This window comes from Orbicella faveolata, unplaced genomic scaffold (genome assembly GCF_042242905.1).
Source record: "Orbicella faveolata isolate gen_17 unplaced genomic scaffold, um_ofav_v1 contig_12, whole genome shotgun sequence".
Classification (NCBI taxonomy): domain Eukaryota; kingdom Metazoa; phylum Cnidaria; class Anthozoa; order Scleractinia; family Merulinidae; genus Orbicella; species Orbicella faveolata.
In genome coordinates, this window is record NW_028301539.1 from 26,397,542 (window position 1) to 26,421,667 (window position 24,126).

The 24,126-nt window shown below is 39.1% G+C and overlaps 1 protein-coding gene across 1 annotated transcript; it reads left to right on the forward strand.

Annotated features, from left to right (window-relative positions):
- Positions 1 to 93: 93 nt before the first annotated feature.
- LOC110063850 (presequence protease, mitochondrial-like) lies at positions 94 to 23,361 on the forward strand. Its single transcript, XM_089283028.1, has 31 exons — positions 94 to 244; positions 1,116 to 1,183; positions 1,297 to 1,343; positions 1,975 to 2,081; positions 2,513 to 2,664; positions 3,131 to 3,245; positions 3,627 to 3,723; positions 4,466 to 4,573; positions 5,213 to 5,265; positions 5,688 to 5,814; positions 6,447 to 6,535; positions 8,558 to 8,686; positions 8,916 to 9,029; positions 10,273 to 10,369; positions 10,829 to 10,906; positions 11,235 to 11,327; positions 11,788 to 11,887; positions 12,103 to 12,171; positions 12,321 to 12,368; positions 12,969 to 13,098; positions 15,055 to 15,175; positions 15,565 to 15,641; positions 15,731 to 15,896; positions 16,616 to 16,716; positions 16,982 to 17,090; positions 17,835 to 17,947; positions 18,424 to 18,477; positions 19,287 to 19,355; positions 19,861 to 19,975; positions 21,087 to 21,220; positions 21,296 to 23,361. The coding sequence occupies exons 1-31, from the start codon at positions 180 to 182 to the stop codon at positions 21,402 to 21,404; spliced, it is 3,054 nt and encodes a 1,017-aa protein (XP_089139154.1). The 5' UTR covers positions 94 to 179; the 3' UTR covers positions 21,405 to 23,361.
- Positions 23,362 to 24,126: the final 765 nt, after the last annotated feature.

A 24,126-nucleotide genomic window follows, 5' to 3' on the forward strand; every position in this document is an offset into this window, starting at 1 on the left:
TTGTCAAAAGCGAGAAACTGCTGTGCAATTGATTGATCGTGGGCTCAAATGTCAATTTTTCACCAGGCTTGGATACCAAGTCAGTTTCCGCCATGTTGGTTGTACAGCTACAGAAAATGAAGTGAAAAAAAAAAATTTACGAACTTTCCTGTGACTGCTGGGATCTGCAATTTTGAAGAATGTGGAGAGCCAGCCGTTGGTTCCTTTCACCGCAGTGGAGTCCTCTTTCAAGGCATTGCAAACTGTAAGTGAAGAAACACAAATATTCGTCCCATGATCTTGCATCATTCACGCAACTCGTCCATTATTCTTGATTTGACTTGAAGACCTTGAACTAATTTGCTGGCGTCCAACGTGGGTATTGAAAATAACTAGTCATGAAGTGGGTTCGATGAAGTTAACTGTTAAGGGTGCTGTTGTCAAGTCAAGGCTAGTTGCAGGTTTTTAGCGAAATAACGTGTATGCGAAAATATCAATACCTACCCATGGAAGGTCATTGGAACTTTTTAAGATGTGAGAGGTTCAAAACAAAAATCCTTTCTTACGGGTTTGAGTATATGGGTATTTTCTGGAACAGCACATCTGAAAAACGGAATAATTTGTCGAGAAGGAAACATTTTTGTAACTTTACAAATTCAAATTGTACAAGCACAGGTCTCGCAAGCGGTGAACATTTAATATATAACAATCAGTTGCATAGCACAGTGTAGGAGTTTGTATGGGAGTGAAAATTAAGATCAATCATTACAATTCAAAATATGGAAAACATATTTGATCAAAGTAGCATTTTTCAATTCTTCTGTATTCTTGTTATGTTTCTGTGACATTTTGGGGCTGTTTCAAAAGGTCCCAGTGACCCTGATGGAGCTTGGGATTCCTGTGGTATGACCAGTGTGCAAAGAAAGTCTTGTCCAACAGTCGGGGGCTAGGTGATTTCCCAGTTGGGTTAGTGGATTGTGCCTGTGGCCAAGTGAAATTTCCTGGGAAAATTTTGGAGGAAATTCAAATACTTATTTTGAGCAGTGCCTTCATTTGACTTTCTCTTCTCACAAAGATTAGGGAATATTGATTTGGTTCTGTAAATTAATTCACATCTATTTGCGATACAATGGCAGGTCTGTTCTTAAACGTGGCCTTTGTGTGTTGAAGGAAGAAAACAAGTTCAATTCTTTAGAAGCTGCGAGTAAGTTTTGGGAATTCATGGTCATTATTTTGTTACGATATCATTGTTCATGAAACCTTAAACCATTGCAACTCTGTGAATAAACTTTTATCGTTATTTACGTTTTTGAACAGATCATTTAAAACCAGGTGATAGAATCCATGGATATACAGTTGATAAGGTACATATGCACTGTACAGTGTATGTCAAGTCTAACAAGAATACTAGGCTATTTGCCAGCATTTGAAAAGTGGGTGTCCAAAATATGCTATAAGGTCTGTTCAAATGAACAAATTGTTAAGCAACATGCAAAAAATAAAACAATTTTCTATAACAAAAAGGATCTCCACAAGACACCTGGACAACCATCTGGCTAGAAACCTGATAAGGGCCATTGAGCAAGTACGTAGGGTTCAGAGCCACTTTAAAGTTTTATGGTGGCTCTAAACCCTATGTACAGAATTTTTTTAAACTTAGCTAAAAGTTGTGTCTTATCATATTTATCAAAATTTGATAATAATTATGAAAAAGTTTCACCCTGCAGTTTTTGAATTTAAGCCCCTAAAGCTTTAAATTAAGGGTGTTTTTGGCAGGTCATACTATTGCTATGGTGACCTATTGTGTCACAAAAATGATAACTTGTTTATCAATGATTGGACAGTTTTCTGATACCATGATTGTAGCATCAAGTGATAAAGAGTGCTTATAATGACCCATCAAAATCTAAGTGCTTGAAACTGTTTTGAGCCACCTTAAAGAAAGATGTTTAATGCTAACTATGTACTGAGTGTATGTCACCATTTTTGTCACAGGTGGTGTCTGTTCCTGAATTGTTCCTGGTTTCTGTACAGCTGACACATGACAAAACAGGTGCTCAGCATTTGCACATTGCCAGAGATGATTCTAACAATGTTTTCAGGTACAAGTTATATGCCATTTATTTTGTTTCATTCAAGCTGTTTAGGACATGTATTTCAATCTGTAGTTCAAAGTTCTCCCAGCAGGAAACAACCCCATTTCTTTCTGAAATAAGAAATTATTGATAGTACATGTTATGTAAAAGGCCAGGTAATAAGATTGACTATTAAAGAAAAGGTTGGAGCTAAAAAATATGGCAAGTATTAAAATATCATAGTATTTCAAAGGTACACTTCTTATCAGTAGTTTAAACACTTAAGGTCTAATCGATAAGAAACACTGCAGTTTGCAGTCACACTTGTCTATAAAAGTCGGCATTTGGCATCCTGGCCTACCAGGCCAGAGCTGATTTATGGTTTCCATTGTACAAAACAACTAGGATTAGCTCTGAGAGTAAAGTGTACTTGTCTATGTCTTTGTTTTCTACTTCAGTGTAGGATTCAGGACTACTCCAATGGACAGTACAGGAGTTTCCCATATTCTGGAACACACTGCTCTGTGTGGCTCACAGAGGTATCCTGTTAGAGATCCATTCTTTAAGATGCTCAACCGATCTCTTTCTACCTTCATGAATGCTTTTACAGGTATGGGGTGTCAGTGGTTTTGTTGTTAATATATAGTTTATAGTCTGATGCTTTTGAGTGTTGTGTCTCATTCAATCTCAAGTTGCCACTTCAGTCTAAAAGGGATAGTACACATGAACAGCTTTAATTGACTCAGGATTAGATTCATTGTGCATAAGCTATGCAAGATACTTTGCTACAGTGTACTTTGTAACAATGTTTTGTCTTTGGAAACCTCAATTTTCATTATTTGTATTTAATTTATTATTTACGTCTTCCTTTAATTTCTTGGTTACTGTTACTGCTGTCAACTTTCACGGTTCCCAGAACCTCGAATGAAAAGGGTTTCATACTCTGAAGCCAACTTTGAAAGTTGGACTGTCAGTTAAAAAATCAAATGGCTGTGATTTCGGTTTTTATGAGATTGTTGTTTTGTTTGTTTTTTCCTCACCTCTCTGATAGACATTGCTTTGAATCTTTTTTGCAGCCAGTGATTTCACCATGTATCCTTTCTCAACACAAAACTCCAAAGACTTTGAAAACTTGCTGTCTGTTTATCTGGATGCAGCCTTCTTTCCACACCTTCGAGAACAGGACTTTTGGTGAGTTTAATAGCATTTTTGGCAGAGTCAGAGTCATGTACAAATGTATCTCAAACTGCATGCATGTCAACCTGCAGGCTTGTTGTGAACCAGTAATTTTTCATTTCGAACTCCTAATAACTTTATTACTTGTACATGTATTAATGTCCTCCACAGCGTGGCAACCAATAAAACTTTTAATTTAATTTAATAATAATTTGATTTAATTTATTATAAGAAAATTGCACCATAGGATTAAGTTTTGGGTTACATCTTAATTTGCCCTGGCACAGTTTATATACTTTAGCCATATCATGAACTCAAGACACTTCTTATTATTTCTACAAATATGTTTCTATTGTAACCTATCTACATATAAATTACCTGTATTTCTTGTACTAGGCAGGAAGGCTGGCGATTGGAACCTGAAGATTTGTCCGATCCTGATTCACCAATGATTTTTAAGGGAGTGGTGTTCAATGAAATGAAAGGTGCTATGGTAAGTCCATTTTCAAAACTAAAATCATAATTGTGTTGTTTTGGTGAACAATATTGTTTCTTAAATCTCTAACTGAAGCTTGAATTAAAGATCTTTGATCAGGTTCCATCATTCTCAACTTTTGATTAACTGGACTCATAATTTTTGAGACTTCTATGATTTATTCTTAATTCTGCACATAAATTTGATGGCTACTTATAATATACAAAAACAATTTCATCCAACATATATTTTTCTTTAAAATAGTCAGTCTGACATATAGGACAAAATAGGATTACAAGTTTAATATCAAACAACAGTGAGACCTTTTGTTAGGACCATGGTTAAGATTGTGAACGGGATCAACTGTTTGAACCGCAACCAGTTTGGGTTGTCACAGCTGACGTTTCTCAATAGAACAGTTTTTTAACCGTTTTCATTTGAAACTTGGTAACTCCTGGTTATAGTCCTTATGCATGCTACAATCACCCGCCATAATCACGCAAATACGTTTTCAACACTATCAACCTGGTTTGAAGCCGGTTTAAAGGTTGATCAACCAAACCTACTGAAAACGGCTTTTCCCCAATAGACCACAAAAAACTCAACCAACGAGAAACAGTTGATCCTAACAGAACACAACCTAATTGTCTGCTTATGGGGAATGCCCACCTATGGAAGGTATCTACTCACAGGAATTACAGGCTCCAATTACAGTCGTCTAGTAAGTAATTAGATTACATGTTTTATGTTGCTTCCTCAGTCAACACCAGAGTCACTATTTCTGCATCATGCCCAGATGAACTTGTTACCCAGTCACACATACAGCAACAACAGTGGAGGTGACCCTCTCTGTATTCCAGACCTTACAGTAAGTGCATGCATAATGAATTTGTTTTTGGTATTTAATATGCATAATGCATGGTGCAAGCTGTTGCTGATGGCAATATTTCCTGTGGTCAATTTGGTTTTCGCATTTAAATATGCACAATGCATGGTGCAAGCTGTTGCTGATGGTATAATTTACTCTAAGTTAGTTCATGTCAGGCAAAAATTAAAAAGTTCACATAAAGTTTTGTAACTTGTGACTGGCATTTAGAAATTAGGGTACGTTTAAATATTCCCAAATTTCCTCAGATGTTTGCACTGGGTTATGTGGACAAGAAACAGTCACTCTTTTTCTTAAGTTTAACTTGAATGCAATGATCAGTACTTAGATCTAAATCATGACTGCATTTAGAATGTGGCCTCCTGCGAAATTCAGCTGATAAGAGCACTTGTTACATAAAAAATATCTACCTGTATTTTGCCTGCAACACTTTCATGCCCTAAGCCTTTGTAATTGTGTCTACCTAGCTTTTCATTCACCTCTTGCACACTTGGGAAGGAAACAATTGGTTAACAGGCTAATACCTACCCAGTAATTTTGACCTCAAACATTTTAAAATTTCTCTTAATATACTGGCTCATGCAGCAGCTCTAATACTTAACATTTTATTTGTTCTTTTAGTGGCAGCAGTTAAAGGATTTCCATGCTTCACATTATCATCCCAGTAATTCAAGGTATGTCCAATAATTTGGAACTGTTACATTATGCTTCCCTACAGTTCTTGAAAGTGTACATCTTGATGAAATATGATTTTTAAAATGACTCTTATTAAATGAAGCTTGAGATTAACAGTTTTCCTCTGGTAATTCATGGTCACATGCTGCACACATGGGCCAAAAGTGAGAATTCAGTAGCAAAAAAACGGCAAGTCAAGCATGTGGGGAGTGGACTGTACTGTAAAACATGGTCCGTAAAATTGGTCAGTCATAACATGCTTGCTATACAGTATGTAAGTTGTGGAGGTGCGGTGGCCTCATGGTTAGTGCACTTGCCTCTGGATCGAGTGGTCCGGGTTCGAACCCTGGCCAGTGAAATTGTGTTGTGCTCTTGCACAAGACACTTTGCATTTCTTAGTAACCATGAGGATTTCTTCTAGGTTCTATACTTATGGAGATTTACCCCTGGAAAGTCATTTAGAGTACATTGAGAATAAAGTTCTCTGTCACTTTAACAAGATTTCTGTAACAACAGATATTCCTCATGAGCCCCGGTGGACAGAACCAGTAAGTATAAATTAAAATGATCAATTTATAGTATTGTTATTTGGAAAGAAGAACTACATGCACATAATGTATTTGGGCATCAAACTGTGGAACAATGCATATTTTTTGTTAATTTTGTAATTAACTTTCTCAAACTCATTAACAATTCATCAAGTTTAGACAAAGGAAATCAAGAGCGTGAAGGTGTTTGGATAGCTGATCTTAATTAGTATACTAAATATTTACGATTTTATTTGACTGCATTTTCTCCTTACTTTTATTTTCGATTGAGAAAGATATTAAAACACTTAAAACAGTGTTTGATCACATTTCAAAACACCTGGAAGTTTGTCAAAAATACTTTGCTGCATGTTTTATTCTCAACTCTTTTAGAACTCAGTGTTTGGAAATGTGCTCAAACATGGTCTTTCATGTTAAATACATGTATATTGCGTAAATGGTATTGGTACGTGTGAATACAAGAGAATGGTTAAAGGTAAATACATGTACACCTCTCTGTACATCCAAGGGTACAAAGTGATATCTGCAACAGACACATAATAACACTCTACTGATCATCTATTTTTGAGCTGTTTTTTTAACCCCAGAAGCTCTGTTTTATAACAGTTTTGTGAACTTTGTGTTTCTATTAGCGAGAAAAGCATGTGACCTGCCCTGCTGATCCAATGGCGGCAAATCCAGACAAGCAAACTACAGTGGGACTGCATTACTTAACAGGAAGGTTCGTGAATTTCTCTCATTTAAAAAACTTTGTTTCAGTGGACTGCTAAACTCAGTACCAATCCAGATTGGCTTCTTCTGATATTTGAGTGCTGTCAAGAACAACTTGCCAAAAAAAAAAATACAAAATGTAACAAACTAATTTATTGGCTTATTAAATTATTAGGGGAGCAGGGATGGCGTAGTGGTGAGAGTGCTTGTCTCCCACCAATGTGGCCCTGGTTCAATTCTGGCCTGGTGCCGTATGTGGGTTGAATTTGGTTCTCACCTTGCTCAGAGGATTTTCTTCCCTCCACAAAAAAAACAACACCCAAATTGCAATTTGACCATGAAGGAGGACCTGCATGAAAACCAGCTAAGGCTGATGTGTCTTCCTCTCTAACTAAAATAAACATAGGCACGCAAGGCGTGCAAGAGTTATTTTTTTGTATGAAGTGGTGGAGATAGAAGCATTCATGGTACAGTAATGATTTGGTTAATTTGACAAGCCTTATTGCTTGCGATGTTACATCAGTCATGGTAAGATAGCTAAATAGTAAGCCATAAAATGTTTGACTGAACAAACTACAGTAATCTGACCCGTCTCCAGATTAATGTAGATACCATCTTATTTTCTAACAGGCAATTTGATGCGTTCTTTGATACAACCTGCGCTGTGATTGGTGTGACACGTGCACAGGCATAACTCCCTCACTCGCATATCACATAACCCTTCCAACCCCCAAGAGGAATTTCTGTTCAAAAATACTCAAGTTAATTTAGAGACTTTTTTGCATTTTATACGAGTCGTAAGTTTACCTTTTTACACAACACAACAAAACACAACTTCACCGAAAATAGAAAGAAAGAGAAAAAAACCTCTGACACGTTGAAAGTCTGATTTAATTAAATTGCACTTTAACTTGGTGCCATGCAGTCTTCAAAAAACATTTGAACAGTTTTCATACTTTTTACCTTTAAAAATATCGGACTGAAATGAATGTCATCAAATAAAACTATTAAACTGCTACTGCAGAGACGTAAAAATCGTCCAGAAACAAAAGCTTCTTTTTTGTTTAATATCCTGGAAACAATAGCCGATAACTTGTCAGCTCTAATTGAATTTACTCCCATATAAAAAACAAAAGTGTTAAGTTACCATTTGTTACTAAAGATAGCAAACATCTCGTGGGAAAGAGTGGTGACGATTCGTCTGCTTTAATTGAATTTACTCCCTTGTGAAAAACGAGAGTGTCAAATTACACTTTGTAACTAAAAAACAAAAATATCTCGTTATATTTGCATGCAACAAGAACAAAACAATCGTTACCCGCACTTACTATTGTAAACGTTAGAACTGTTTCAAATCTTAAGTCTCGTCCCCTCTAAAACATGTCCTAAGAACTAGACGCGACGATTCGTGACCTAATTGAATTTACTCCTTGTGAAAAACAAAAGTATCAAGTTACCTTTGTAACTAAAAATAAAAATATCTCGTTGCATTTGCATACTGCTAACTCACGAACTGTTTCAAACCTCAAGGCTCATCTCGTTCATTTAACTAAAATCCTCAGCCTAACCCACAGAAAATGTCGAAGTAAACCCAATATATGAAAACTTCCTCCTCTTTTATAGAAGAATAAATATGGCCGTTCTGAACTGTACCGGGATCAAATCTTCTCACATACCATTTACCTTTACAACAAGAAATTTGATTGGCTGTTTATAGTAGATCCAATCTGATTGGTGTGACATACATACCCGACGTGCCGACTAAGAGGTATTTTTTTTACACAAAAATAACTCAATGATAAATATAATTTTTAAACCTGATTAGTTGAAAACGTCACTACAAGCCCAGTTTTATTTGATTACCCCCAAATCGCAGGTTCTGCCATTTCTTTAGCACCTATGTAAATAGACTTATTAATACATGTATATTTATGATGGATTGTAAATGATTTAGCATAGTTTAGGTCTATTTACACTTTTACACTTTTAACTCAGGGCAATTCTGAATGGAAATTATTTATCTTACCTACAGTACCACAGATGCATTTGAGAACTTTGCTATGGTGATTTTGTCATCGCTCTTAGTCAGGGGTCCAAACTCACCATTCTACCAATCTCTTATTGCACCAAATATTGGTTCAGACTACTCTCCAGGAGTGGGGTGAGTATTATTATTAGATCTTGTTTGATTTTAATCTTGGTTAAAGCAAGATTGATTTTTGTTTCTCATAGTCATCTACTAAAATCTTCATCGGGAAAAAAAAAAAGAAAAAAAAAACATTAATAGAAGTTTAAAGGCAATGGTTGTTAACACAATTTCATCCTGTCTTTCACTTAATTAATGTTTTAATTTTATTTTGATTTGTGCACATGTATCATCTTTGTTACAGGTATGATAATGGTACAAGAGATGCTTCATATTCCATTGGTCTTCAAGGAATTAAGAGAGATGACTACCCAATGGTTGTGGAAACCATTCACAAGACATTTGACAAGGTTATTGAGTAAGTGCATCTTCAGCTACAAGAACAGATGGAACTCCCTCTCTGCACCAGTTATAAACAAATAAATTCTCCAATTCAAGAGCTACTTGTCTCAGGCAGTGTGTGACTTGTACGGCAGGAGGTTGGACTCCTATGTAAAAAGGACAGCCCTGGGTGCTCATTGTACCTTTTACGGGTTAAAAAAGTGGATTTGATATCTCTTGGAGTGTTCAGCCCCAAGAGGCCTAGCTCCACAACAGGAGCTTTTGCAGTACCTTTTAGGGTATTGAGTCAAAAAAACATGACAGGAGATAATGAGTTGTTTTTGAAATGGTACCTCTTAGGGGTGAAAAACATTTCAAGCCATGCCACAAAACAGGATCTTGGTACATGTACTTCTTAGGGATTCTTTTCAAAATTTCCGACGATCACCCCTGTCCTTTTTATATGGGCTCAGTCACCGCCCCCACCCTCCCACCCCCGGGCTTGTACGTCGATCACATGCCAGTGATGACAAATTGTTGCCACTGAAAATTGTAACAATTAGCTGTCCTTTGCCGTAAATATGAAGTTAATTATTAATTTCCTTATTTAGTTCTTCATAATACAGATGTAGGGATGGGGAATGGTACCTCAAAAATCTTTATTTTGAAGAACTGTGATTTGATATCTAAGTCATTTAGAGTTTGCAATGGCTGGGTCCTAAAGAGAGAGTGTTGAGTTAAATATGGCCTGCTGACCTGCTATGTACATTGTGTTGTGGATATGAGAAAGATTAGGAACCTTATGCACGTACAACGGCGATGACAAGAACAACGCCCATTAAAGAGTGTCTTCGTATTTTACTTTGGAATTTTGCATTTACTTAGATCTACAATCATGTATTGAGTGTGCTTGTCAGTATTAAAACTTTCCCCTGCTGAATATGCTACGAATGCATTCAGTTCAATATAGAAATATGAAAAGTTAGCAGTAGTGGGTCCCATTGTCAAAAAACTGAAAAAAACAGTGGTCATTTCACATTGTTGATTTGCAGAGGACAGCAAAGAAATGTACCATGAATTATAACGCATGTGCAAAGCCATTGTTCTCCTCATTAAACCTTTTATTGGTGACATTCTTGTTGCCGTTGCCGTCGTGTTTTGCGTAAGGTCCCTATTAACACTGTTTTACTCCTGCCAACATTTTACTGAGTAGTTGTGGTTTAAGGGCAAAATTTGAAGCCTTATCAGTTATCAGAATTTTTTCCTGTGTATTATTGCAGTGAAGGCTTTCCATCTGAGAGGATTGAAGCAGCACTGCACAAAGTGGAGCTGGCTACAAAACATCAGAGTAGCAACTTTGGACTTGGATTAATTACAGTATGTTTTTCTCAAACACTGGCCTTCTTGAGCATTTGTTTAGTTTATTTTGTCTAGCTGACTAATCTCTCAGATCACAATAGTTTTACATAATGTTTTCCACCTTACATCTTAATTTTAAGATGCTATATATTTTTCTGAGTTACACTTGACTTGAAGTTTAGGGAATGATCATTGCCATGACAAATATTTGTCACAACCCCAGTGGAATACATATTGTTTACATAGATTGGGGCTGTTACATGTCTAAAATTTCTTCCCAATGTACTCAATAATTTGCAATAGGTTATTTCATTTCTGTCATCAGGAACTATGCAATGTTGCGGCACAATAGTCCAATATTGATTGACAGTTTGTTCAATGCTGCTTGGCCGACTGTCAATCCAATTTATTTGCTCAGTTCTTCCTTTGAACATCTGGTGTGACTGCATTTAGGTTTTATTTCAATGTTCATTTCAGGGTCTAATGTCAGCTTGGAATCACGGAGCAGATCCTTCAGATTATCTCCTTATTAATGACCGTGTGCAGCTTTTTAAGGTGTGACAACATGACTGAGGCTTTCCTTGATTTAATGAGATTGCAGTTATTTGTGTATTGTGCAAGCAGAGCTGGTCTGAGTTTTTACCTTACAATGACATGAAATAATTACAGCCTTGATGGTGATCGGAAAAGGCAGGAAGAATTAGTTAAGGGCTATAAAATAAGGAAGATAAATTATATGTTAACTGAAATGTACATTTGGTATGCCTATCAGGGCTTCGTGTTAGGATATTGTATGGCTATGACATGAATTTCTACTATATACAAGAACCATTTCAGTGGAAGAGCGCAGCAATGAGGATTTTCTTTTTTCCTTTGTTTTCAGGAAAAACTTGCAAGTGGACCATTTCTTCAGGATAAAGTGAAAGAGTGTTTCAAAGACAACCCTCATTGCCTTACTCTTGTCATGAATCCTGATGTATGTGTGTTGTGTAATATGTCTTATTCATGCAGTTGGAGCCTGGCAGAAAACATTTCCCACTGGATAAATTAATAGGGATCCACTTGCCAGTGAATAAGTCTTAACAAAACTCACTAGGCTAGCCACTGGATATTGACTTAGGCAGTGCTACTTCTGTTACTTCTCGGCAGTTGTCTCTCTTGCAATCTGCACTCGCTTTCCCATGCTTACTGCTCCCTTTCATGACAGTTGAGTAGCGCTGTGAACAGACTACTTTTTTGTCCCCTTCGACAGTATTGAAAAATTTCAAATGGACTTTTCCTATAGATTTCGATGTTAGAAATTCAATCATTTGATGAACTGTATATAAGAAAAACTGACCAGTAAGTGGTGATCAAGCATCGCAAGTGCATGATTAGAAGTCGAATTTGTCTCTGTAGCACCTCCCTTATCTTTATGTTTTTCTCTCTTTCAACAGCCGGAGTACGAGACAGAACTAAACAGGAAAGAACAGGAAAAGTTAAAGAGCAAAGTTAGCTGTCTGTCTGAAGAAGACAAAAACTATATTTATCAAAAAGGTAAGTCACATTTTACAACTCTAGCTGTTTTAGGCAGTTTATAGCAGTGCATATTTAGTAAAGTGTTTCCAGTTTCTATTATCCAGTCAAAACAATACAATATAATAGTTATAAGTTTTATCATGATCTCCGAGAGGATCTTTATACCTAACTAACAAAAACATTGTCTCTCAAAATGTACATGTAAGTCTTTTTTTTTTTTCTCACCTCCTCAGATATCGAACTGGCAGAACAACAGAACGCCATAGAAGATGTGTCTTGTCTTCCAAAGATGGTGATGTCTGGTGAGCGATAACTGAATTCTCAATTCCTTGAACTTCCAAATATATGCTTTGTAGTCTAACGAAGCAAAAACACGTCCGTAAGCCCTGGAGACTTCTTAGTATTCGTTTTAAAGCTGAAAATACCTTTTCTTCCATGTATTTTTTCCTAGATATTGATCCGAGCATCAAGCCTGTTGCCCTGGAACACTACGTTTCTGGTAGGTTGCAAACAATTTGAACATGATTGATTACAAGCTGTAAGGTGAAATGAACGCAAACAATTTTTTGAATTGCCCCACGTATTAAAAGGTACAGTGTAGATGAACTGTGCTTGTTTTACATTACGCCGTTACGATGCTAGATAACCAATGAACGTGTAAGTTCAAAGTTCACAACAAAAGAATACAAAAACATTGTAAGACAAACAGCACCACTTGAAAGTATTGCTCAGTAGCTTTCATTTGAATGGTCGCACATTTGGGTTTTATCCAAAGACGTAAAGTTAGAACCACCTTGTACAGCATAATAAACAGTACAAAGTGAAAGCACTGTTCAATATATTTCGCTTAAACAGTAGCACTCTAGGTTTTTCATATGAACAGTCACACACCAGGGTTTAATCCAGAGATGTGAAAGTTAGAATTGCTCTGTACATATTAAACAGGACCACGAGAAAGAACGATAATAGCTTTTTATGAAATGGTTGCACAGTCGAATTTCTTTCACAGTCGAATTTCTTTCACAGTGTCCAAAAGAGTGAACCACAGTAATTGTTTAAATCAATGTTTGATTGACTGTGAACTATGTTTTACCAACAGCTGGTGTCCCTGTGCAGTATTGTGAACAGCCCACCAATGGGATCACATACTTCCGTGCCATTTCCAGTATTAGTGACATACCTGATGACTTGAGGGAATACCTGCCTCTCTTCTGCTTTATCCTAACCAAGTAGGTTTCTTCTGCATTTTCTGTCACCAGCTTCAGGGAAAAATGATGGTGAAGAAGCTGTTACGCGGTTGTTTTGCCGAAAAATCATGTACGTAACACAATTGAGTTCCTTTAACGTTTCGGTGACAGACTAATTGGATCTTGCTACTGTCCCCACATGTCACGCTAATGCGTCTCATTCGAATAGTTCGCGGAGCTCTTTTATACGCAAATAGGTGGGTCCTCTATGCAAATATGCGGGTCCTCTATATTGGTCGAGTTGGAATTTGGAGATGTTGCTTTTTGTGGAGGAAGAAAACCCGGAGCAACGACTAACTCAACGCACACCTGCACACCGCACACCTGGCCGGAATCGAACCTGGGCCAAATTAATGGGAGGCGAGGGTTCTCACTACTGTCCCATCCCTACTCACCAAGAGTAGTATATCAAACACGAGAGACCGTGTATTACCACACTTCCAAACACCTAGAAGAGAGTTGAAAATACGGTTCATGCATCGATGGGTATCGTGTTTTTTGACGAACTTTGAGGTGTTTGGAATTGTGGTAAACACTGTTCTGAGTAGTTCGTATAGTGTGATCGTCCGGGTGAGAGTAGTTCTGAAAAGAACTGTTGTTGTTGTTGATGACTGACGTTTCGACAACCTGAGCGGAAGTCATCTTGAGTCAAGTGAATAGTTTTTGTCAGTCGATGATGTTATAAGTCTGGTCCGTTGAACATGATTGGTCAGTTTAACCATGGTGGTATTGGCTGAGAGACTCGTGTAAAGTTTGTCATCAGTCATTGGTGGGTTTCGATCCGTCTATTGTTAGTCAAATTAGTCGGTTTTTGGTCCGTCTATTGTTAGTCAAATTAAGTCGGTCTGTTGGAAGTCCGTTTGTCGGTTTCGTTTCCGTATGGATAAGTCGTTTGTAAGGCGCTGGTAGTTGTTGACATCTGTTAAGTGGCGTTTGGTCTAGGTTAGTGTACCAGCTTTCCAGAGTCAGTCGTTGAAAATAGTTTGTACTGTGGGTTATGCACTGAGCAGCGTCCCAGTCCATGCTGTGGTTTGTCAGTTGATGATGTACAGCAATGTGATCGTCGGTATCACCATTTCTCGTGGCTCGTTTGTGTTCAGTCAGTCTCGTGTTAAGGTTTCTGCCAGTCTCACCTTTGTAGGAAGCCTGGCAGTCGGAGCATTTGATCTTGTAAACTGCTCCCTGTCTGTTGTTAGGTTCGTCCCTGTCTTTCACGTTGGTCAGTAAGTGTCGTAGCGTAGTTGTAGGTTTGTGGGCTACACGGATGTTGTAGGGCTGTAGGATCCGTGAGATGGTCTCAGAAGTACCCGTAATGTAAGGAATAGTCACTGTAGTAACAGGCGTTGGGTTCCTGTTTCGTTGAATCAGCTTCAGTGGGTCTGTAAATGTTTCGTCTAGTAAAGTCTGCGTTGTAGTTGTTTTTGTGAAAAACACTTTCAAGGTATCTGTGTTCGTCAAGTAAGCTGTCCGGTGTGTCACAAACTAATTGTGCTCGTCTCGTCAAAGTCTTTATAGTCTTGGCTTTGTGTGAAGTCGGGTTGTAGGATGATTCGTCAAGTAATCTGTCGGTATGCGTCGGTTTTCTGTATACTGTCGTTCGCAGTTCGTTGTTGTCGCGGCTTACCACTTACTGACCAATGTGAAAACGTCAGTCACCAACAACAGTTCTTTTCAGAACTACCCTCACCCGGACGACCACACTATACGAACTACTGATACTCCTGGGTTCAAGCCATTTACTATGTATTCTGAGTGTTCGATATATCTCCCTAACCTTTCTCGCCTGATCGAGATCAGTTAGGTTCTTACTCCTTACCCTAGTGCGACTCAATTTAAAGAAGCAGCCCTGCCACCGGTCAACCTGCGTGTCTATTTGGACCAGCCAACGCAAAGTTATTGCAATGTCGTACTCTAAAGCGTCTATGTGTCGTGTTGTAGGATGGGCGCCGGTAACCTGAATTATCGCGAGTTGTCCCAAATGATGGAGATGCGAACAGGTGGCATGGCACTATCAACACACATCTCTACCCACCACAGTAGCATGAACGCGTTTGAACAGGTGAGGGTGGGGTGATGACAACTCAACATGTGGAGAGGGGTAGAATGCTACTACCAATCCATCCAAGGATAGTAAGGGTAGAGCAGGGTTCGTAGGTTACCCTGCAAGGGGTGAGGGTGGTTTTTTTCTTCTTACGAACCACACTACTGGCTCGCTGAACAATAGAAAACAATAACCGTGATATTTGGGGGACAGATGTGAAGGATAATTAAGGATATGGAGATGACTGCACAATCGCAAGTCGCGCAGTCTTAGTATCTTATATTCGCGATCTTAAGATACTCCTAGATAACGGTTTGCCAGTTTGGAAAACCTAAACGAGTTGAAATTAAACCTTAAACAAAACCAAACCATTGTTGATATCTTAAGATGAGTTTCTGTTTTTTCAGGGTCTTGAATTTTCCTCTCACTGTCTCGACAAGAATCTTCCTCACATGTTCTACTTGTGGGGAGAAATATTTGCCAGGTAGGTGCCTTCAATTAGAGCATTCTTACGTCAGTCTCCCTCGGAGGGTGGAAGCAAACAGTATTAACTTTGTTAAACACGTATTGCAGACCTACACTGAACGACACCGAGCGTCTGCGCACGCTCATCAACATGCTCGCCTCAGACCTAGCAATGTCTGTCTCCCACTCGGGACACTTATTCGCGATGGCACTGGCGGCCAGTTCCCTGTCTCCCGCGGCGCATCTCAGTGAGCAGTTTGGTGGACTCTCTCAGGTATTGCCCACACGAATACTCCCACAGGCAAACATTTTGAAATCCAAATGTTGTCAAGTTGAGTTAGATGTAGCTTTAACACGCTCTTGTTCCGTGAGTTACTGGATCAATCAATCAATCATCTTATTTCTTTAAGAGTTACACTTTACAGTTGGACTGGCCCGCGGATAGCTAGTGCTAGTCTAGGGGGGCCAGTTTAGCAATAGTTACAAATGTTTTTTTGAAATAATAAATAGAAAAATAGAAAGTTACGAAAAAGTGAATAAAATTAAACAAGAAAAGTGGGAAAAGAATGAGAAAAGAAGTGATGGATTATTAGATTAAATAGATAACTATTTTTTTATTTTTTTGGATAAAAAGGTTAAGTCTGCATGCGAGCCAAGGGGCTCATTAGGCCGGCGCTTATCCCACATTTCTGTAGCATGAAGTAACTAGGAGTATTTCTACTACCCCTGGATGGGATGCTAGTCCATCGCAGAATTACCCCTAGAATTAAATTCGCCGTTACCCAGTTTCACTCCTGGATGGAGAGAGGCTTTGTGAGTCAAGTGTCTTGCCCAAGAACACAACACAATGACCCTAACCAGGGCTCGAACCCGGACTGCGCGATCCTGTGTTAAGCGCATTAACCTCGGGAACACCGCGCCTCCAAAGTTCGTTTTTTTTTTCGCTAAGCCACGATCGTGTACACTCAAGTGGCATTTTCCATCTCGTTTTAGGTCCTGTTTATGAAAAATATTGCTGAATTGGAAGACTTGACTCCAGTTATCAAAAAATTTGGCACTATAGCAGTTAATGTGTTGGAGGGGACCCAGTTCAGGTAAAATACCTTTTGGTCGTTTGTTGTTGTTGTTGTTGTTGTTATTGTTTTGGTCTAACTGCCTTGTCTCGCTCTCTTGACTATAGGTAATATTAATTTTGTGATATCTGAAAACTGGTCGTTTAACCCCTTGACAATTCTGCTGGCGAAATGTTCCCAAATTCGGTTTTACATCGGGTCTGGTGAGTTTGTTTGTGCGCCCACGTTGGCGGGCAACACGAATGGTTCTCTTGTGTCCTTTTTGCTGACCGGGATTTCATTGCAGGTGTGCTGTTAACACAACAGCTGAAAGTCGAGAGACCATGCAAAAGGCTTTAGAAGGCTTCTGCGATTCGCTCCCAAGCAGCATATACGAAGAGTCATCCCATGTTAAGGTATTATCGCACATCGTAAACTAGGGCAAGGTGTTGCACTTCAGGCGATTCTTTCATATTCGAGCTGGCTTTAAAATGGACTATAGTATTAAGAAAATAATGTTGTCAAACGATTAAACGATACGAGAAATGTTAGGATGCACTTCAGATGTAGATATGTTTAAAACCGGACAAGACTATTGACTGAAAAAATGGCTCACAATTGTTGGTCTTGTACTGCGAACATCTAGGTTTAAGCCCTCTATCTTGTGGCTTCCACCTTCTTCTCCTCGATCGGTCTAGTTTTGTTAGTCAGTTGAGTCTGTTGTTTATGTTATATTTATGTGAAAGTATTTCTTTTCTTTCTCTAAGTGACTTACCGATAAACTAACTTCAGTTGAAGCTAAGTGCATGTCCCTATCACCATACATTTAGGTTTCGGTTTTCATTTCGTGAGTCCAACGTAAATCAAGGACAGATTCTCTTGTAACTAAACGCATTGACCACTACATATAAAACACAACATTTAAACAGATTATTGGACTTTGACTTGAACAAGGAGAGACTATCGCCTGCCTCTCGCAACGTGGCCTACGGATGTGGTTCGGTTAGTGTAACTCTGGATGTGCTTTTCTCTTAAAAGTAAAAAATACTTCTTCGGAGTGGACTTTTGTGACTTTGGGTGGTCACATAACGCGCCTCTCGGAAGCGTTACGTGACGATTGAAGTGTTGGCTTTGAGCTTATCAAACTTTTCTGTTGTTAGAGCCCAGACTATCAGCCGAGTGGGTTAAAGACCCATTATGAGATGCCTTTCCCAGTCAATTACATCAGCAGGTGCCTCCCTATAGTGCCTTATACTCACGAGGACTTCCCTAAGTAAGTCTTGAACCTAAATAGAATCGGATTTGAAATTGCGCAAGCCCATAGAAGAATGTAATTTGACGAGTTTTAAAAGATCATAACCGACCATTAATTCAGAATTACGCGAGTATTTTCGGCAATTTTTTAAGGTAGTACTAAAATAAGATAAAGTAAAATGCATAAGTTATTTATGAAGCGGAAAATTGTGTTAATCGTGGCTCGTAAAATGCGTTTCGCTGAGCAACCTTGCCTATTATCACTGAAGATGGTTTATTGTATGATATATTGTGTTCGTCATTTGTATTGCGACTCGCTTGTAACAAACAGATAAACAGGAAACATGCGATACAATAGCAATGCTTAACGCAAGATTGACATTCTAACAAGTTCTCTTCACGTCGCCCTTTTACGATCTTTCGTTCACGCTAAACGCCCAAATTATTTCCTTTTGTCATTGTAACTGTTAATTTTGCGTCTTTTTCTGTTTTTAGATTGAGAATTTTAGCCAAACTGCTTTCTGCGAAGTTTCTACACCGCGAAATAAGGTACGATTAGAAAAACATGTCATTGAGGTAAACAAGCCATGTTTAAAGGAGCTCACTCACGGTATTTTGAGTTATTTTGGCCACGTGCAAATTTTAAAGAAACCTACTGAAAAATAGTAGGTTACTTAGATAGAAAAACACAAGAGAGACAATAGTAAACCATAAAGGAACAAGGATGGTTAAGGATGGAAAAGATTGACACGGATTGCAAACGATGAAGTGAAAAATTTAAGCTTAACTTTTCAAGAAGCGCAAACTGTGGCGTAGCTCCTTTAAAGACTCTTTAAAAATGGAGGAGAATTGTTCAAGCCTTCTTGCTTAATACATGTTAATCGTTTTTTTTTGGGGGGGGGGGGGGAATTCTGCAATTCACAAAATTTGTGCAATAGCACTTCAGAAGAGGAGATTTGCTCTACCGCCTTTCGTAAAACTAACAACAATTTGTGGAAATGTGTCAGAAGAGGCTCTTGCTTGTTGACTATTATTGAACCTTAAACTAAACCTATGCTAACCTCACAAGAAACCCGTTGAAGGGTTTTTTGCTAGTTTAATCAGCAGATATGTGGACGATCTACCATGAAAGCATGCTTTCGTTCGTTCGTTCGTTCGCTCGCTCGCTCGTTCGTTCGTTCGTTCGCTCGTTCGTGTGTACGTGCATGTGTGCGTGTTTACATGCGTACGTGCGTGAAAGTTTTTCTTGAGGTCATTCCGTCGTTCCGTCGTTCGTTTTTCGTTTTCGCGTTCCTTGCGCTTTTGCCTTCTCCGTTTCGTTTGTTCCTTTTCGTTGAAAGAAAATATTTTCGTTGCAGGGAAAAGGGCGGAGCATATGGCAGCGGTGCGAAGATTGGAGGTGGCATTTTCTCCTTTTTCTCTTACAGGTAAAAAAAGCTGGTGATAAGAATGAAGAACCTTATCATCTTAGTAAACATTCTCGTCTTAAATTAAAGCTTGATTCTTCCAAGGAGAGGCCGTGTTATGCCACATTTCCATAGACCGAGAAGAGAGGTGATACGACGTACGGCCGAGTATTTTTGAAGAACTTCGAGATGTTTGGAAAGGTAGTAAAAGACGGTATCTCGTTTTTGATATTTCCTCTCAATCAAAACTAAAACTAAGATGAAAACGGAGAAAGAAATGCGTAAAAATCTAAGATATCTAAACAGCGTCACCGTAACGACTTCAATTGTTTAGAACTTAAAGAACTATTAATAAGTCTGAGAAAGTTTTTAAGGAAAACGACCAATTTTTTAAATTTACAAGACATGTTTCGACAGAACTTCTGTCATCTTCAGTTGAATGATAACAAAGCAAGTTGAATAATAAGTTGGTTCTAAATTTCACTTAGGTCATCACTGACGGTTAGATCTTTCATAATTTTTTCAGAGATCCTAATTTCGAGGGTACGCTTTCAGCGTTTGAGAACTCCGTCCAGTGGGCGCTTGACGGGAAGTTTTCAGATCAAGATATCGAGGAAGCTAAACTATCCGTCTTTGCAGAGGTAAGTCTTATGTGCTACATTTAAATAAACTGCAACCTTCCCCTCTGTCTTGTGAAATAAGGAGCAAAATTAATCCATGACAACGAAGCGATATCACCCGTTTCTTCTCATGGTCTCAAGATATATAAATATTATATAACTAACTGCAGACAGTACTGTTTCGGCCTTCTGGGCCTCATCAGTGCAGTGCTGACGCTAGGATGGAGGAGAAGCCATATGGTCTCCCCAAACGATCCCACCCTTGTGGTATCGTCTAAGCCATGCCAGAGTGCTCAAACTAGTATTATATTATATATTATATAATTATATACAAATTTTTATTTCCGGAATCAAAACCTTCCACCTGTGGAAGTGGATAGACAGGACAAGTTTTAAATTTCTCGCCAGAAAATGTTCCTGTGAATATCCCGCACCTCCTAATTCCTAATTATGAAACACTCTGTTGTATGGCTATGGTGTTAGCGCACTGGAATCCGGAGCAAGCAGTGCGGGTCGGGGTCTCGAGTTGTGTTCTTGGGCCAGACACTTGACTGTCAACAGCAAGTGTCCTCTTTCTCTATACGAGAATATAATTAGTGGGTAAAAACTAACTGTTAAGGAACCTGCAGGGGAGGGGTAAACCTACGATGGGCAAGCGTCCCATCCAAGGAGAGCAGCAATACACCAAGTTGCTCCATGCTAGACGATAGTTAGGTTAAGGTAAAGTTCTGCTTAGGCCAGGAGGCCCGTCAGGCTGGCACTTATCTCCGGTTTCTGTAGCATGAAGCGACTAGAAGTGTTTCTACTCCTCCCTGGATGGGATGCTAGTCCATCGCAGGGTTACCACCAGCGTTAAAATCGCCGTTACCCATTTATACACTTGGGTGGAGAGAGGCACTGCGAAAGTCAAGTGTCTTGCCCAAGAACACTACACAATGTCCCCGGCCAGGACTCGAACCCGGACCGCTCGATCCGGAGACGAGAGCACTAATCATGAGGCCACCGTCTCTAAACGGTAACTGAAGTTAGTTGTTGGAGTTAACTGTTGTTGACTGCGCGCTTCAGTTAGACCATGCCTTAAAAATGTTAATGATTGACTGATCTTCTGCATGTTGCTGATGTCTTTTCCTAGGTTGACAAACCAATTTCACCAAGTAACCGTGGTATGAGCTACTTCACTCAAGGCGTGACAGATGACATGCGCCAAACCAACAGAGATGGATTATTCAGCGTGACTAGGGATGACATCATTCACGTCGCTCGCACGTGAGTATCTTCTATTTTGATTCGTTTCCACCTTGAGCCTTTACTTTTCGATGACGATACGTGTTTTTTGTTTAGGTACCTGGCCTCCCAAGACGTTCCCAACTCGATAGCCGTGCTAGGACCTGCGAACGACCTAACGTCCAATGACAGTTCTTGGACTATAAGAAGAGAGAGCCTGGGGTGACTCTGAAAGCTTTGGTTATGTTGAACACCCGCCAGCGTCTTCGCAAGCCAATCACGAAAAGCGCCGTCCCAACTTGAAGCTCATCAGACAGTCACTGTCACTTGTTCAGTTATAGAGCTCAAGCAAAACTTCATCGTTGCCGATGGTTGAATAGGCCCTTTGCACAATCCGGTCACATGGTACGGAATTAATTGTGCTGGGACGCAAGTTACGGCAACGATGAAGTGGGACTTTCAAAACAAAGGAAAGTCGGGCTGGACTGGTACGCGTTCCTTTATTTTGGAAGTCCCATTGTGTAACGTGCGTCCCAGCATAATTAATTCCGTACCATGTGACCGGATCGTGCAAAGGGCCTATTAATAGGCGAATCTTTGCTGATTCCATTGTCTACATTTCTCCTCATTAATATACGACTTTCGGCAGAGAAGGCATTGTGCTAGATACGAAATGACAACAAACATTTAAAGAACTTGTAAAACTTAGTAATTGGTAAAATTTGTGGCTCTCTGGTTGTAATACTCAAGGAGAAAAAAGCTTTCAAAACCTAGGAAATGTCTGGGTGGCGAAAGCGCTAATGAGCTCCCACATTCTTTGTAAAATTTTGAATTTTTAAAACTCGTGGCGAACAACAAGTAGGACATACATGAGGCTCAAATTCCTTGGAACAGTTAATCGTGCTGTGCCCTTTCAACTGTTAGAACTGATACTTTTGTAGCTAGATCAGAAACTGAGAGGCACTTATGCTAATGAGGAAAATATTGTAAACAAAGATTCCCCTACACTTTGAATCAATGAAGCTGCCCAGACATCAATCGCGACAGAGCTGCTAGAGAGTCCATCTTGGAAGTGAATCCTCTTCAAAAGATCGTCGAAATTTAATTAAGAACTACGTGATCAGATCATCCGCTTCTCATGAATTTAACAGACGCGTTGCCAGGTCGATCAAACAAAAGGTTGTGCGCCACTTTTGGTTCTCGAAATTAAATAAATTTGTATTAGGACAGTTTAACTTTTATGCTCAAGGCCAATAAAAATGGTAACGGTTACTACACAGTGCGACCACTTGAACCAACTTGGACGAAAACTGGCCAATCAAAACGTTAACTAAGAACAATGGTTCACCAACTTTTTCGTGAACGGACCCATGACGCTGAAGTATCCAGGCCATAGTTTGACACAATGGGGAATTATCGGTAGTTAGTCTATTTATATTCTTAGAAAAAATTCAGCTTCAAAACACATTTTGTGACAGCCAAACTGAAACCGTCTGAACACTACTCTAAATTTAGGATCGAAATTAACCAGTCAAAATCTGGCCAAATTTCGCAAGGTTGATTAATACAAACAACAATTTGGTCGAGAGAGCAGCAAATAATTAAAAAAAGAAAAAGAAAAACGTCTTGATCTTTTTTGAAAAGCAACACTCATCTTGTAACTTGTCGCAACAACAACAGTGCTGCACTGCAAGTTTAAAAGTGTCATTGCGCGTATTGCCTTGAAGGAGCCCTGCTTTGTGCAACATGTTTCCGCAACTTGCAACACGGATGGTGATAACGCAAAAACACTTTGTAACTTAATTGGAATACAACTTTCCTGCACTGCTGCATAAGTTGCCTGAAAATGTTGCCCTATAAGTTCGCCTTCAGGCCTTCGTAACACGCTGCTACTTTGCTGGGTTTCAATTTTTTTTTGCATAGTAAGAACTATTACTTGTATTTTTCAGCGTTATTGGTTCATTTACGAGAAAGATCACCATCCTTTGTTTTCGATTAACGTTTTCATCTGTTACTTTGTTCCATGTGGCCCGGCCACATGGAAGAAAGTAGCCGCCTTATAAGGTAAGTAGTTGCTCTGTCAGGTACAAACCGAACTTGACCCGTTGCCATATGTTGAGGGACAGTGGTATAGCTAATGAAAGTCTATCAAATGCTGAATTAAAAGCAAGTTTCTCACAGAATGTCTTGAAAACTCGTTCGAGCGGGATGAAGACAGATCCTGGGAAGGAAATTAAGTTTTCACTAGGTTGCATGGGCCGTAAATTGTAAATGGCTTCTGTTCAATATCTGGCAAATAACAAAATCAGTTACTATCACATGAGTTTTCTCAAACAAAGTGAAAGATAAGGTAAGGTTTCGTCAATTTAAGGAAAACTGCAAATTGCCCTCACCCTACGAACTCGTACAAGCTTCTAAGGCTTTGCAAAATTTATCCGTGTTTGTTTCTAATTACTCGAAATCATGTGACTGAGTTTTGAACCTGCTATCATCCTGACAAGTACGTTAACACTGATGCTAACATTCAGGCATGTCATAACAAGTTAACGCTGATTGTTGCACGTTAATATGCACGCGTGTTCACAAGTGAACATCAGAATAAACGTGTCACCATATTAACAGGATGACTAGCTGACATGTCTACACTTGTTAACGAGTTATGACATGTTAACGCTAACGTTAACACGTTTTAAAACATGCACGCGTGTTCACTAGTGAACATCAGAAAAAACATGTCACCATGTTAACATGATAACTTGTTGACACGTCTACACTGATGTTAACTTGAGTTGACATCATTGTTGACAAGTGATGTTGACAGGCCAGTCGTTAACATAACGTGTTCTGATGAAGTGGGAGCGTCATCACGTTAGCTACAATACAGTCGAGCGTCTCCTTTCGGGTACGCCTAACTTTTGCGAACGCTATCTAGTGCGGACAACGGACAA

Excerpts from the sequence above, each read along its gene's own strand:
- LOC110063850 (XM_089283028.1), top strand. The coding sequence starts at position 180 with ATGTGGAGAGCCAGCCGTTGGTTCCTTTCACCGCAGTGGAGTCCTCTT. Across the intron at positions 245-1,115 it reads CTTTCAAGGCATTGCAAACT|GTCTGTTCTTAAACGTGGCC; the intron begins GTAAGTGAAGAA and ends ATACAATGGCAG. Across the intron at positions 9,030-10,272 it reads ACATTTGACAAGGTTATTGA|TGAAGGCTTTCCATCTGAGA; the intron begins GTAAGTGCATCT and ends GTATTATTGCAG.